Source organism: Microplitis mediator, chromosome 9 (assembly GCF_029852145.1).
Source record: "Microplitis mediator isolate UGA2020A chromosome 9, iyMicMedi2.1, whole genome shotgun sequence".
In the NCBI taxonomy this organism is placed as follows: Eukaryota; Metazoa; Arthropoda; class Insecta; order Hymenoptera; family Braconidae; genus Microplitis; species Microplitis mediator.
This window is the reverse complement of record NC_079977.1, coordinates 34,973-47,848: the sequence shown is the minus strand read 5'-3', so window position 1 is coordinate 47,848 and position 12,876 is coordinate 34,973. Positions and strand designations below refer to the sequence as shown.

The 12,876-nt window shown below is 25.0% G+C and overlaps 5 protein-coding genes across 6 annotated transcripts; 2 read left to right on the top strand and 3 right to left on the bottom strand.

Moving 5' to 3' along the window:
• Positions 1-3: 3 nt before the first annotated feature.
• LOC130674799 (pancreatic lipase-related protein 2-like) lies at positions 4-1,373 on the bottom strand. The gene is made up of 4 exons (XM_057480221.1): positions 1,263-1,373; positions 745-1,184; positions 332-683; positions 4-251 (listed from the first exon to the last, which is right to left on the bottom strand). The coding sequence occupies exons 1-4, from the start codon at positions 1,291-1,293 to the stop codon at positions 4-6; spliced, it is 1,071 nt and encodes a 356-aa protein (XP_057336204.1). The 5' UTR covers positions 1,294-1,373.
• Positions 1,374-1,472: 99 nt separating this feature from the next.
• Positions 1,473-3,431, bottom strand: LOC130674798 (inactive peptidyl-prolyl cis-trans isomerase FKBP6-like). Its single transcript, XM_057480220.1, has 3 exons — positions 3,123-3,431; positions 2,729-3,014; positions 1,473-2,659 (listed from the first exon to the last, which is right to left on the bottom strand). Exons 1-3 carry the CDS (start codon positions 3,161-3,163, stop codon positions 1,586-1,588), a joined length of 1,401 nt encoding a protein of 466 aa, XP_057336203.1. The 5' UTR covers positions 3,164-3,431; the 3' UTR covers positions 1,473-1,585.
• Positions 3,432-3,696: 265 nt separating this feature from the next.
• LOC130674964 (phenoloxidase-activating factor 2-like) lies at positions 3,697-5,707 on the top strand (the record flags this gene model as incomplete). The annotated part of the gene is made up of 5 exons (XM_057480419.1): positions 3,697-3,727; positions 4,522-4,637; positions 4,704-4,948; positions 5,023-5,455; positions 5,531-5,707. Coding segments are annotated over 5 exons (981 nt in total), but the record flags the coding sequence as incomplete, so codon positions are not given.
• Positions 5,708-5,857: 150 nt separating this feature from the next.
• On the top strand, positions 5,858-11,443 carry LOC130674797 (myosin-IIIa). Of its 2 annotated transcripts, XM_057480218.1 has the most exons (10): positions 5,864-6,087; positions 6,158-6,492; positions 6,553-6,834; positions 6,913-9,841; positions 9,925-10,178; positions 10,250-10,461; positions 10,579-10,659; positions 10,724-10,882; positions 10,959-10,980; positions 11,103-11,443. In XM_057480218.1, the coding sequence occupies exons 1-10, from the start codon at positions 6,075-6,077 to the stop codon at positions 11,112-11,114; spliced, it is 4,299 nt and encodes a 1,432-aa protein (XP_057336201.1). In that variant the 5' UTR covers positions 5,864-6,074; the 3' UTR covers positions 11,115-11,443. The 2 variants fall into 2 exon arrangements, with proteins under 2 accessions (XP_057336202.1, XP_057336201.1); XM_057480219.1 differs by lacking the exons at positions 10,724-10,882; positions 10,959-10,980; positions 11,103-11,443 and having other exon boundaries at positions 5,858-6,087; positions 10,563-10,653.
• LOC130674800 (putative peptidyl-prolyl cis-trans isomerase dodo) lies at positions 11,425-12,583 on the bottom strand. Its single transcript, XM_057480222.1, has 4 exons — positions 12,478-12,583; positions 12,266-12,361; positions 11,980-12,186; positions 11,425-11,901 (listed from the first exon to the last, which is right to left on the bottom strand). Exons 2-4 carry the CDS (start codon positions 12,318-12,320, stop codon positions 11,681-11,683), a joined length of 483 nt encoding a protein of 160 aa, XP_057336205.1. The 5' UTR covers positions 12,321-12,361; positions 12,478-12,583; the 3' UTR covers positions 11,425-11,680.
• Positions 12,584-12,876: the final 293 nt, after the last annotated feature.

Here is a 12,876-nt window from a genome sequence, read left to right as displayed (position 1 = left end):
AAATTAAATTATTGAAAATGTATTTGGTATAATATCGTATTTTATAAATAAAGAATCTGATTTTGTTTCCAAAAAATATATGCCACGTGTATCTGTATTTATATGTTCACCCATTGTGGCTGTTATGTTATTTTCAAAACATTTGTTTAATTTATAATTTTTCCAATTGTCACATTTTAAACCAATAAATTCTTCAGGATGTATTATTGATTCTGACATGTACTCATGTGATTTTCCATGACTACAATATTCTATAATTATAATTATAATTTAAATTGTTGTTATTATTATTACTTATACTAAAAAATTAAATAAATAATAAAATAATTACGTGTTATAAATACAGGACAACCAGGTTGTCTAAAAGTACCACCATTTGGATAAAAATCAACATGTCCAATAGGTTTAACAAAACCGACAGTACCCGCACAAGTGTGAATAATATCAACGAAAATAGCATCAGAGAAATCCAATCTATCAGACGTATCTTTAAGTATCGGGGCTTCAAATAATGGACGTGCCGGATCCATTCCAGTTATTCTACCAATTTTACCTGACAATTTATTACCAGCGAATCCCGCAATATGTGCACCTAAACTGTGTCCCAATATATGAATCATGCTTAATGAAATATTACCGTTTATCTTTAAATAATCTATAAATTCACCAACATATTCACCAATCTAAAATTATTATAAATATAATAAATTAATTTTAAATAATGATAAAATAATAAAACAAAACCTGTCGTGTTAATTTAGCAGCTATTCTGTATTCTTTTGTAGAAACAGGAAACCAATTGACACAAATAATATTATAATCATCAATTAATAAATAATTATTACGTAATTGTTTAATCCAATTAACATTAAAATTATCAGTCCAACCGTGTATTATTATTTTTGTCGATAATTCAAAATTAAAAGATGATTTAATTAAACTATTATTATCATATATTTTTAATAAATAATAATTATCAGGATTCTTCCTCGTAAATAAATGAAACATAATATCTTGATCCGGCACTAACATTGCTTCCAATGGATCAGTTAATATTAATTCGTAATTTTTCTCAATAGACAATGGATCAAATGTATCGATTAATTTTTTTTCTTTAGTTAAATCTTGAATATTATCTTGTAACCACATACACATAATATCCCTTGTTAATATATTTAAAAATCCTATTAATTATTAAAATATACATATTATTATTTTATTTAATTAATGAAAAAGGAAAAATATATATATAAATTTTATACCGGTAGTAATAAATATCGTTGCTATAAACATTTCAACGGTTTAATATTGACTATCGCAATACAATAATTTTATAAAGATATTGTCCTTTTATGTCATTTGTCAAGAATAAAAAAAAAACGTAATACCTATTTTTAAATTTAATTTGTTTATTCTTTTCAATACAATGATACTTATTACATATTTTTTTCTTATTATATTCATTGTATAATTTATATATGTTGATGTAATATCAATAATAAATTAAATAATACATTATTGTAATGATGAATAATAAAATTTGGATAAATTTATAAAGAAAATGAATTATAATATTTAAATTTAATTACTGATAATTAGATTTTTCAAGATAAAGACTTTCTTTACCATATTTATTGACAGATGTAACTTTAATATCCAATAATAATGCTGCTTTTCTTATAGAGTCTTTAAGTAATAAATCAATTCCATCGGGTAATGGTTGTCTTATAACATCATTATTGTTAATAAAATTATTACAAAATTCATTAGCTATTTTTTTGTATTCAATATTTTTAATTTCAGATGTTAATTTTTCCATACCCAAACAATTTGACCACATATCTTTTTCAGTTTTTAAATTTTTACGCTGTAATTTATCAGCAATACCAATTTCTTTCATTATTTCATCATTACGTGGACTCATTTCTAATGCAAGATTTAATTTTTCTAATGCCTCTTTATATTCTCCCATTTTAATTAATGCACGTCCATAATGAAAATAAGTTTTAGCTGTTTTATTAATAACATTATTACAAGCAATACAAGCTTTACGTGGCATATCCTCTTTATTATAACAAAGTGCTAAATTTTGATAGGCACGTGATATTAATGATTTATAACGTTCTTCTTCATCATTATCATCATTATTATTATTATTAAATTTTGATTCTTCTAAACGATCAATAGCACGTTTGTAATCACGTATTGCACGTTTTGTTTGTCCACGTTTATAATTATCGGCACCAATCAATAATAAATTTTCAATAAATTTTTCAATTTTATTAAATACTTTACGTTCTTCTGGTTCAAGTGACTCGTAATCATCAGCAGCAATATTGTCTGCATAATCTATTAGATTAACGATAAATAAAACTTCTGAATTACCAGGAATATTTGGCCAACATCCTATTTCACCATAAGCTAAATCAGGATCAATTAAAAATGCTGATACCTCATGTTTCTTCATACTTTGAATTGATAATTCTAAACCATGTATTAATTCGCCACGATTTAACCGATAACGATCAGCACAATGACGTTGATAAGTTGAATCAAATGGATTATCTTGACCTTCTAAATAACCTGAATATTTTATAACTATTTGTGAATCTTTAGCTACTGTTTCTCCAATACCATTTTTAAGAATTAATTTTTTAATCTAAATTATAAATAATTCATTATTAATATTTTTATTAGTTTTTTTTTTTTTTTTTAATGAAAAACTTACTTTTCCATCATCACGTAAATTTATCATTTTTTCTTTTATTTTATCAAAATTAAAACCTGGCGACATTGGAACTTTAGAATTTTCATCATCACCATCATCATTCTTATTACCGCTTTGTTTATTATCATTTTCATTTTCGTCATCTGATATTTCAAGATTCATGAATTTAAGCAACTCATCATCCGTAAAATCAATATTTTGATCAAATTTAAAAGTATCATCGTCGTTATTTTCAGCAAATTCATTTCCAAAATTAAACACCATACCATCATCTGACATTAAATCTCTTTGATAAAAAAAATTTTAAATCATTTTTTTTTATAAAACTGTTAAATGTTGTATTAAACACATTGCAACAATTAAAAATTTCAATAATTATAAATAAATAACGTACCTGAGGCTAACTCCCAACACTGGATCTATAATTTTAGCCATATTTAGTTATATATTTTTAGGTTAAAAAGTATTTATTGAGAATGCTCAGAATCAGAAAGTAACATTTAGAACAAATACAGAAAAAGAGAGATTTTCAATTGAATTTTTTTTTTTTTTTTTAATGTGTCTGAAACACAAACAGTCTGATAGTATAATTCTGGCTAAGAGCAAAAAATGTGCCGAGTAGAACAGAGTAGACTAGTAAAGACAGAAGAGTCAATGGTGCCGAAGCCGAACAGCCGAAGCGTTTACATTTCACACAGATCACGTGGTTGTTATGTAATATTCCGCATACATTCTATACGGAAAAAGAGAAAAAAATTTTAAATTCAAATATCTACTACAAGATGACGCGGTAAATAAACTGTAATATTAATCATATAATCTACTATTTAACTACAAGCAGATAAAAATAATTATTCATTATTATAAACTATTGTTTCTATTATCTTACACACTATGAAATTAAAAATTAATTATTTTTTGTCTTTGACCTAAAAAAAAAATTTTTACTGGTTAATGACAATAATAATAATAATAATAATAATAACATCAACAACAATGGTAATTATCAATTATATATTTAGCGAAAAAGAAGAAAATAGAGATTACGAAATATAAAATTCCCATCGGAAGTTATGACTTATTTTATATTTTTACACGACAGATTTAATACGATAACAATATACTCAATTCAACAAATTAGTGTGTATATATATATATATTTTTTAAATATATATATAATTGTTATAATTACTATAGTAAAACGGGGAAAATCCAGAATAGAGAAGGCCGAGCTCGGAGCTATTATATATTTCGCGGCTGGATGCGTTTACGTTAATTTTTATTTTTTTTTTTCTCTTATTATATATGACAGAGTGTGAAGAAACAAGTTGTTAATACCTCTAACGTATTACTTTTATTTTTTTAATTAACTCAAGTGGAACATTATTCATTCATTCTGCATATATAACATTAATCAAAAACAGAAAAAAACGGAAAAAAATGATAATAATCTAGTAATGACCTGAGGATGTATAAAACTGAGTGTTTAGTAGTGAAAAATTTATTTCTTGTTGTGATATATTATTGTACCGATTATAATTCAATTATAGATTCTACAAAATATTTTTTAAAATATTAAATTATTTTTTTTTTGTTAAAAGAAAATGATAAAATTAAGTAGAATTCGTTTGGGTAAATTTACACTATTAACAGTATTTGTTTGTTCTTTTGCCCAAACTCCATCAATTCATGATGGAATCATTTTTAGTGGAACATGTGAGAATAATTATACATGTATTATTATCATAAATAAAAATCTCAATACAATTATTTATTTTATATTTTATAAATAGCAACAACTGCAAGTGCACGAGTTAATTCAAATTGTAACTGTATTACCCAAGGTTTGTGTCAATCAGTACCATCATGGACATCTGCACCTTCAATAGACATAAGAATTGTCAATCAGGTGAGAATAAAGAAAAAAAAAAAATTCTATATTTTATTTATCATTTTTATAATAATTTATGTATAGGGTACACAAGGAGGATGTCCATCAGGTCAATTCTTGTGTTGTGGTACATCAGGAAATTATTTAACAAGTTCATGTGGAATACAAAAAATAACAAATTCACCAGCTCAATCACAAGGAATAGCCAAGTATGGACAATATCCTTGGCAAGTTGCCCTTTTAAAATTAAATAATGAGTACATCGGTTCAGGTGTACTTATCTCACCTACACATATTCTTACAGCTGCTCATAAAGTTGTAACATATCCGTTGAGTAAACTTATATAAAATTTTAAATATAATCATCATTATATATTAACAAATATATATTTGAAATTTACAGAAATACTCAGTTTAAAGTAAGACTTGGTGATTGGAATGGTATAGAAAATAATGAACCATATCCATATCAAGAATATAATCCAGCGAGTGTTAAAATTCATGAAAATTTTAATTCTCAATCACTTTATAATGATATTGCAATAATTAAAATTTCTGGAATTGTACCACTTGATACAAGTCCACATATTAATACTGCGTGTTTGCCAACATCAATGCCAGCAGCTGGAACAAGATGTTGGGTTACTGGTTGGGGTAAAAATGCTTTTGGACCTACTGGAAGTTATCAAAATATATTAAGACAGGTTGAGGTGCCAATTGTCGATCAGTCGACTTGTGAAAATAAACTTCGCAACACTAGATTGGGTCAGGCTTTTATTTTAGATAAAGTTAGTTTTATGTGTGCCGGTGGCGAAATTGGAAAAGATGCTTGCACTGTAATAATTAAATTTTTAATATATATATAAATTTATTTATATTTAAATTATTATTTTTAATTAAATTATTTTTAGGGTGATGGTGGTGCACCATTGGTATGCCAATCTAGTACTCAACAATGGAGCGTTGTTGGTTTAGTTAGTTGGGGAATCGGTTGTGCACAAGATGTTCCAGGAGTTTATGTTAATGTTGTTAATTATTTACCTTGGATTTATCAAAACATGAATTAAAGTTATTATTATTATTGTTTATTTATGTACTCAATTTATTCAATTTTTATATATATATATATTTATATAATTTATCAATAATAAATAATATGATAATAAATTTTTATTATTGATAATAAATAATGAATAATGACAGGCGTTTAAACAATTTTTTAAGTATAAAAAGTTAAAAAAAAAAAAAAAAAATCAATTAATTGATTATATATAAAAACCATCACCTCAGCAGTAAAAACTATATCTCGTATTAAGAAACCTAGTATTTTATCATGTTCTATATATCAACCTCATATTACGTATGATCCAATTTCAGCGTTTACTAGGTATCTTATTATAACGAAAGTAAATTCAGTTTTAGCTCACAGCTATTGGTGGTAATATCATATTCACTATGGATATTATTGGTTTGTAATATATATATTTATAACACTGTTAATTTAAATAAAATTAATATATTTAAATAATTTAAATTAGAAATGGCAAATCCATCTAATAATTTGGCATACAGTAATTTAAGTCAACATATTGATTTTGATTCATTACCCGATCCAAGTGAACGTTTTGAGTTACAAGATTTAATTGGTGAAGGAACTTATGGAGAAGTTTATTCAGCTTATGATAAAGAAACTGATACACGTGTAGCTATTAAAATATTAGAAAATATTGCGGACAATATTGAAGAAATTGAAGAAGAATATTTAATTTTACGTGATATGGGTTGTCATCCAAATATACCATTGTTTTATGGTTTATATTTTAAAAAAGTTGATTCGTTGAATGACCAAAATCAATTGTGGTTTGTTTTAGAGGTAAATTTATAATATAAATAATAATAATAATAATAATAATTTTTATATTGTTGAATATAGCTTTGTACTGGAGGATCAGTAACAGACCTTGTACAGGGACTTAAAAAACGTGGAAGCCGTTTAACTGATAATCAAATAGCATATATAATAAAAGAAACTGTTGAGGCACTTGTTTATATGCATAATAATAATTGTATGCATCGAGATGTAAAAGGTCATAATATATTATTGACTGAAGATGGAAATATTAAATTAATTGATTTTGGTGTATCAACACATCTTGATACAGATATTTCAAGAAAAAATACTTCTGTTGGTACACCATATTGGATGGCACCTGAGGTTTTTTTCATTTTTTATTATTAATTATTATTTCTATTTTCAAGTAATTAATTTAAAAAAAAATTAAATTATTTTCAGGTAATAGCTTGTGAGCAACAACTAGATTTAACGTACGATTGCCGTTGTGATATATGGTCAGTTGGAATAACAACAATTGAATTGGCTGAAGGTGATCCACCATTATCTGAATTACATCCAATGCGTGCATTATTTCAAATTCCCCGTAATCCACCACCAAGTTTAAAAAATCCTGATATTCATTCACCAGAATTATCAGATTTTATAGCCGAATGTTTAGTAAAAGATCTTGAAAATCGGCCATACGCAACTGAATTAAAAGAACATCCATTATTAAATGAAATAAATTTTATGATTCCACAAATAAAGTTACAACTTAAAGAAGAAATAGAATATAAAAAATCACTAAATAATATTTCTCGTCGAATTATTCAAGTAACAACGAAACATGGTAAATTAAAACTAGATCGTAAAGCACAACCAAAAAAAATATTTTTTGATGATTTAGCGGCATTAGATTCATTTAATGAAGAAATAATAATTAAACAATTAGAACAAAGATTTAAAGATGAACAAATTTATACATATATTGGTGATATTTTAATAGCTATTAATCCTTATTGTAATCTTGGATTATATACATCAATAGAACAACGTCGTTATCGTGGACAAGCAAGATCAGATAATCCACCGCATATTTTTGCTGTTGCTGATTCAGCTTATCAAGCTTTACTTCATCAACGTATTAATCAAGGAATAATAATAAGTGGTGAATCTGGTGCTGGTAAAACTGAAAGTGCTAATTTATTACTTAAACAATTAGTTTATTTAAGTAAAGCACCAAATCGTAATATTGAAGAGCAAATACTTGAAATAAATTCAATAATGGAAGCATTTGGTAATGCTAAAACTGGTATTAATATTAATTCATCACGTTTTGGTAAATATTTAGAATTAACAATGACAAAAGGTGGTAAAGTTACTGGTGCACGTATTGCCGTATATTTGCTTGAACAATCACGTGTTGTTAGACAAACTATCGGTGAATGTAATTTTCATATATTTTATTATATTATTGAGGGTTTAAATGCTGATGGACGATTAAAACAATTTAATATTGATTATTTACAACATCGTAATTTATATAAATATTTAAGTTATAATAATAATAATAATAACAATAATGATAAAGATAATGATGATGATGATGATAAAAATATAAATAAATATTATCAAGTTAATAAAAGTTTTAAAATAATTGGTTTTCATGAAAATCAAGTTGATACTATTTATTCAGTACTTGCAGCAATATTAAATCTTGGTAATATTGAATTTAAACAAATAATTAATAATGATGATGATGAAGATAATGAGGATAATAATGATAATAAAATAAGTGTTGTTGATATTGAACCATTAAATAATGTTGCTAATTTATTAGGAATTGAATCTTATGATTTATTAGAAACATTAACTTCAATATCTGTTGTAACACGAGGTGAAACAATAACACGTAATAATACTATTGATGAAGCTAAATCAACACGAGATGCTATGGCTAAAGGTTTATATGGACGTTTATTTGATTGGATTGTTAATCAAATAAATAATCATATCAGTTTTAATCGTACAATGAATTATGAACCTTTAACAATATATTTATTAGATATTTTTGGTTTTGAAAATTTTCAAAAAAATTCATTTGAACAATTATGTATTAATATTGCTAATGAACAAATACAATTTTATTTTAATCAAAATATTTTTACATGGGAACAACAAGAATATATGGCTGAAGGTATTCCTGTTGATTTAATTGAATTTTATGATAATCGTCCTGTTTTAGATATGTTATTAAGTAAACCATTAGGTTTATTGGCATTATTAGATGAAGAAACAAGATTTCCAGGAGCTAATGATAAATCATTAATTGAAAAATTTCATAATAATATTAAATCAAAATTTTATGTACGTCCTAAATCAGATGCTATATGTTTTGCTGTTAATCATTTTTCTGGTCGTGTTGTTTATCAAGCTGATGGATTTCTTGATAAAAATCGTAATTTTTTACCACCCGAAGTTATACAATTAATACGTCAATCACAATATGACATGATAAGATTTTTATTTCAATGTCCTATTACTAAAACTGGTAATTTATATTCAGCAACATGTGATAATAGTGCAACAACCCCAATAACAAAAAATTATATCAATAATAATACACATGAAAAATATTCAAATCGTGCATTATCATCACAATCACGTGTTCAACAAACAATATCAACATATTTTCGTTATTCATTAATGGATTTATTACAAAAAATGGTATCAGGTACACCACAATTTGTACGTTGTATTAAACCAAATGATAATTCAACTAAAAAATTATTTGATAATGATAAAGTTATTAAACAATTACGTTACAGTGGTGTATTAGAAACAATACGTATAAGACAAAATGGTTTTTCACATCGCATATTATTTGCTGATTTTCTTAAACGTTATTGTTTTTTAGCATTTGGATGGGATGAAATTGTTGTTGCTAATCGTGATAATTGTCGATTATTATTAATACGTTTAAAAATAGATGGTTGGGCATTAGGTAAAACAAAAGTATTTTTAAAATATTATCATGTTGAATTTTTATCTAAAATGTATGAAGAACAATTAAAAAAAATTGTTAGGGTACAAGCTTGTGTAAGAAGATGGCTTGCTAAAATTCATTATAGAAAAGAAAAATGGCAATTGGCATGTTCAGTTGTTACATTACAACGACATATTAGAGGATGGTTATTAAGAAAACGTATTAGTGAACAAGTTGATATTGATAATCAACATCATATTAGTACTCCAATTCATCAGGCATATAATTCTGCTAAAATTATTCAACAATTGAGAGAAGAAAATAATGAAATTTTACAAAATTCATCAATAAATAATATTGAAAAAGTAAATAAAGATAATGCTGCAGTTATTATTCAAAGTAGTAAGTAAATATTAAATTATTTTTAATATAAAAAAAAAAAAAAAAAAAAAAATGAAAAACAATGATTTTAATTGCTATAATAGATTTCCGTGGATATACAATAAGAAAAAAATTCGGTTCAGAGCTTGAAGAAAAATTCAAAGAAATATTAAATAAATATGATAAAAAATCAGATGCACGTGAAGCATTAATAAATGAAGGTGTAAGTAATGAAGATGCTATTTTAATTGTTCATCGATGGTATAAACGTGAAATATCTCGTCAAATAAAACCATCACAAACAGATGAAATTCATCCAAAATTAAGACAAGCTGATCTTATTCAATTTTCACAAAATGTAAATAAATAAAAACAATAATTTATATTTATTTATATTATATATAAAAATTATTATTTTATATTTAATAGGTTCATATGAATAATCAACAAGTTCATAAATATTTACGTCGTAATAAACCGGGACTAAGATTAACAGAGATTGATGAACAATTACCAGAAGATTATTCACGCCCAGATGGATTTAAAATGGTTGAAACAATAATGCAATATCGTGATGATAGTCAACCAGGGGATGATGACACTGTTAAATATTATAGAGATTTAAAAGATGAAATGAGCAGGTAAATATATAAATATAATAATAATTAATATTATCATTGTTTAATAAAAAAAAAAAAATGGTAATTAAAGTAGCTGAAATTATTATTTTTTAATTATTTTGACATTCACATCGAAAGTGGTTCGGAATTCGAAGAAGACGAAGTTGGCTGGGACTCACCGCTGATACAGCTGGAAAATGACCTTCACCCATCGTTGAGGTATTATTAATTCAAATTAAAAAAGTAATAATAATAATAATTATAATAATATTTCTTTATCTAGTCGCCAAACTCAAGTTCTAGAGATGAAATCAGAAAGAGAAGATCGAATAAAATCACAAGGCGACTACGCGATTGCACCAGAACAACAACTATCGGATATATGGCACAAAGCCCTGAGACAACCAATAACAATGACAGAAAATTCTGGAAATTCTATAAGGTTAAATTTTTTATAAATAAATCATTTTAAATATTACCCATAATTAAATATTAATTAATTTAAATTAATTTAACAGAGGAATAATGAAAAATTTCCAGGTAAAATATTTCATTACTTTTTTTTCTTAATATTATTAATTAATTTCTTTATACTTAAATACTTATTGTTATTAATATTTATAAATATATCTACCAACTAATAAATTATTTAATTTTTTTAGTACAACGACTAATGAGTTGTACATCAAAATTACGTGAAACAACTCAATTATTTAAATCAACAAACGAGTTATCTTCAAATATACGTATATCAACATTACAATTAATATACGGATCAGCTCCAGAATTATACTAACAACAATTTAAATAATATAGAAATAATAATTACAATTAATATCATTAAATAATTAATTAGTATTAGATATTCAAGTTTTTATTGTAGATCAAAATGGATCATTTAATAATTAGTTTATCAAATACGACGTAATAAATTTAAAATTAAAAGAAAATAAAAATTCAATTGATATTTCTTTTTATGTAGTTTAACACGACAGAATTTATTACCAATAAAATTGTATTAAAAAAAAAAAAAAAATACATATATATATAAATGTTTTTTTTTTTTTTAATTTTCAAATATTTGAATATCGAAATCAAAAATAAATGAAGAAAATCAATTAAACTATAGAACTCGATTTTTTGCAATTTTTTTTTGTAAAATATTGTGTGATGATGATAATAATAATAATAATAGTAATAAAAATAATAATAATACCTAAAAAAAATTGATTAAATAGTTTTAAGCGGTTCTTTCAATTATGTGAATTCCACTATCTGTATCCACTGGAGAAGACAATTCACCAACTTTTAATGCAAATGCCGCTTGTTCAAAGGGTTTTTGCATAGCACCACGACCAAATGGACCTAAATCACCGCCACGTTTTGCTGAACTGCAATCGCTGTATTTTGATGCTAATTCACTAAATGTTGCTTTACCTGACACTATTTGTTCCCTGTATGCTGTTAAAATAAAATTAAAATTTATTTAATTTATAAGAAATTAAATGTAAATAAATAAATAAATAAATAAAAACTTACATTTAATTAAATCGAGTGCTTCCTCTTTGGATCTTGTAATATTTTGTTCTCTCCAGGAAGACGGTCGTCTCGAACCTTGATGCTTTACAAGTATATGTGAACACTGAACCTCATCAGGTTCATCACCATTGTCACAAGGCTGTGCTGGTTTAGTTGGCACATCCCATTGACTTTCTTTTGTATAAATATTCAAATAATAATGTTGACCTAATAATATTTAATTATTCAACATTAATATTTTATTTTATATTTTTATAATTATTTTTTTTTCATTTATTAAACGTACCGGTAGATCTGCTGAGTCGTTTTTCCCATCCTTTCGGCAATTCTTCGTTAGACATTATTATTTAATTTCTTCTTTTCTTATTTATTTTTTAAAAATCTATTGATTAATTAATTTATTATTTATTTAAATTAAATAATTATAATAAACATAACAAACTTATTATTAAAAATTAATTTAACGTTAAATTATTTTTGGAAGTAATCAATACTCACAACACACTCACTGGTGCTGAATGGTATATTTAGTTGTTGGACGTTGGAAGAGTTGGGAATATGCAATCGATTTCGAATATTTCGATTGTTGAGCTATCGAAATCTTGATCTCGATGATATACAAATGGTATAGTAAGAACTATGGAGGGTAGAAACCACCTCAATATCCTTATACAGAGACATCTATCATATAATTTCTAAGCTTGTTCATTATTATTTAATGATGGTAAAAAAATTTTTTTTCTTTAAAGAAATAATAATCCTACCAAAAACAGATTCTCTGTATAAAATCGCGCCAAGTACACGTTTAAAATTTTTTACAATTAAGACAAGATTCTTTTTACAAAAAAATGAATCAAATCGAAAAAATACCAAGTACCTAATATAATTCGAAATCAT

Excerpts from the sequence above, each read along its gene's own strand:
- LOC130674799 (XM_057480221.1), bottom strand. The coding sequence starts at position 1,293 with ATGTTTATAGCAACGATATTTATTACTACCG. Across the intron at positions 1,185-1,262 it reads AACGATATTTATTACTACCG|GATTTTTAAATATATTAACA; the intron begins GTATAAAATTTA and ends AATAATTAATAG. Across the intron at positions 252-331 it reads TTGTCCTGTATTTATAACAC|AATATTGTAGTCATGGAAAA; the intron begins GTAATTATTTTA and ends TTATAATTATAG.
- LOC130674798 (XM_057480220.1), bottom strand. The coding sequence starts at position 3,163 with ATGGCTAAAATTATAGATCCAGTGTTGGGAGTTAGCCTCAG. Across the intron at positions 3,015-3,122 it reads GTGTTGGGAGTTAGCCTCAG|AGATTTAATGTCAGATGATG; the intron begins GTACGTTATTTA and ends TTTTTATCAAAG. Across the intron at positions 2,660-2,728 it reads ATTTACGTGATGATGGAAAA|ATTAAAAAATTAATTCTTAA; the intron begins GTAAGTTTTTCA and ends TTTATAATTTAG.
- LOC130674797 (XM_057480218.1), top strand. Across the intron at positions 9,842-9,924 it reads TGCAGTTATTATTCAAAGTA|ATTTCCGTGGATATACAATA; the intron begins GTAAGTAAATAT and ends TTGCTATAATAG. Across the intron at positions 10,883-10,958 it reads AATTCTGGAAATTCTATAAG|AGGAATAATGAAAAATTTCC; the intron begins GTTAAATTTTTT and ends TTAATTTAACAG.
- LOC130674800 (XM_057480222.1), bottom strand. The coding sequence starts at position 12,320 with ATGTCTAACGAAGAATTGCCGAAAGGATGGGAAAAACGACTCAGCAGA. Across the intron at positions 12,187-12,265 it reads ACGACTCAGCAGATCTACCG|GTCAACATTATTATTTGAAT; the intron begins GTACGTTTAATA and ends AAATATTATTAG. Across the intron at positions 11,902-11,979 it reads AGCACTCGATTTAATTAAAT|CATACAGGGAACAAATAGTG; the intron begins GTAAGTTTTTAT and ends TTATTTTAACAG.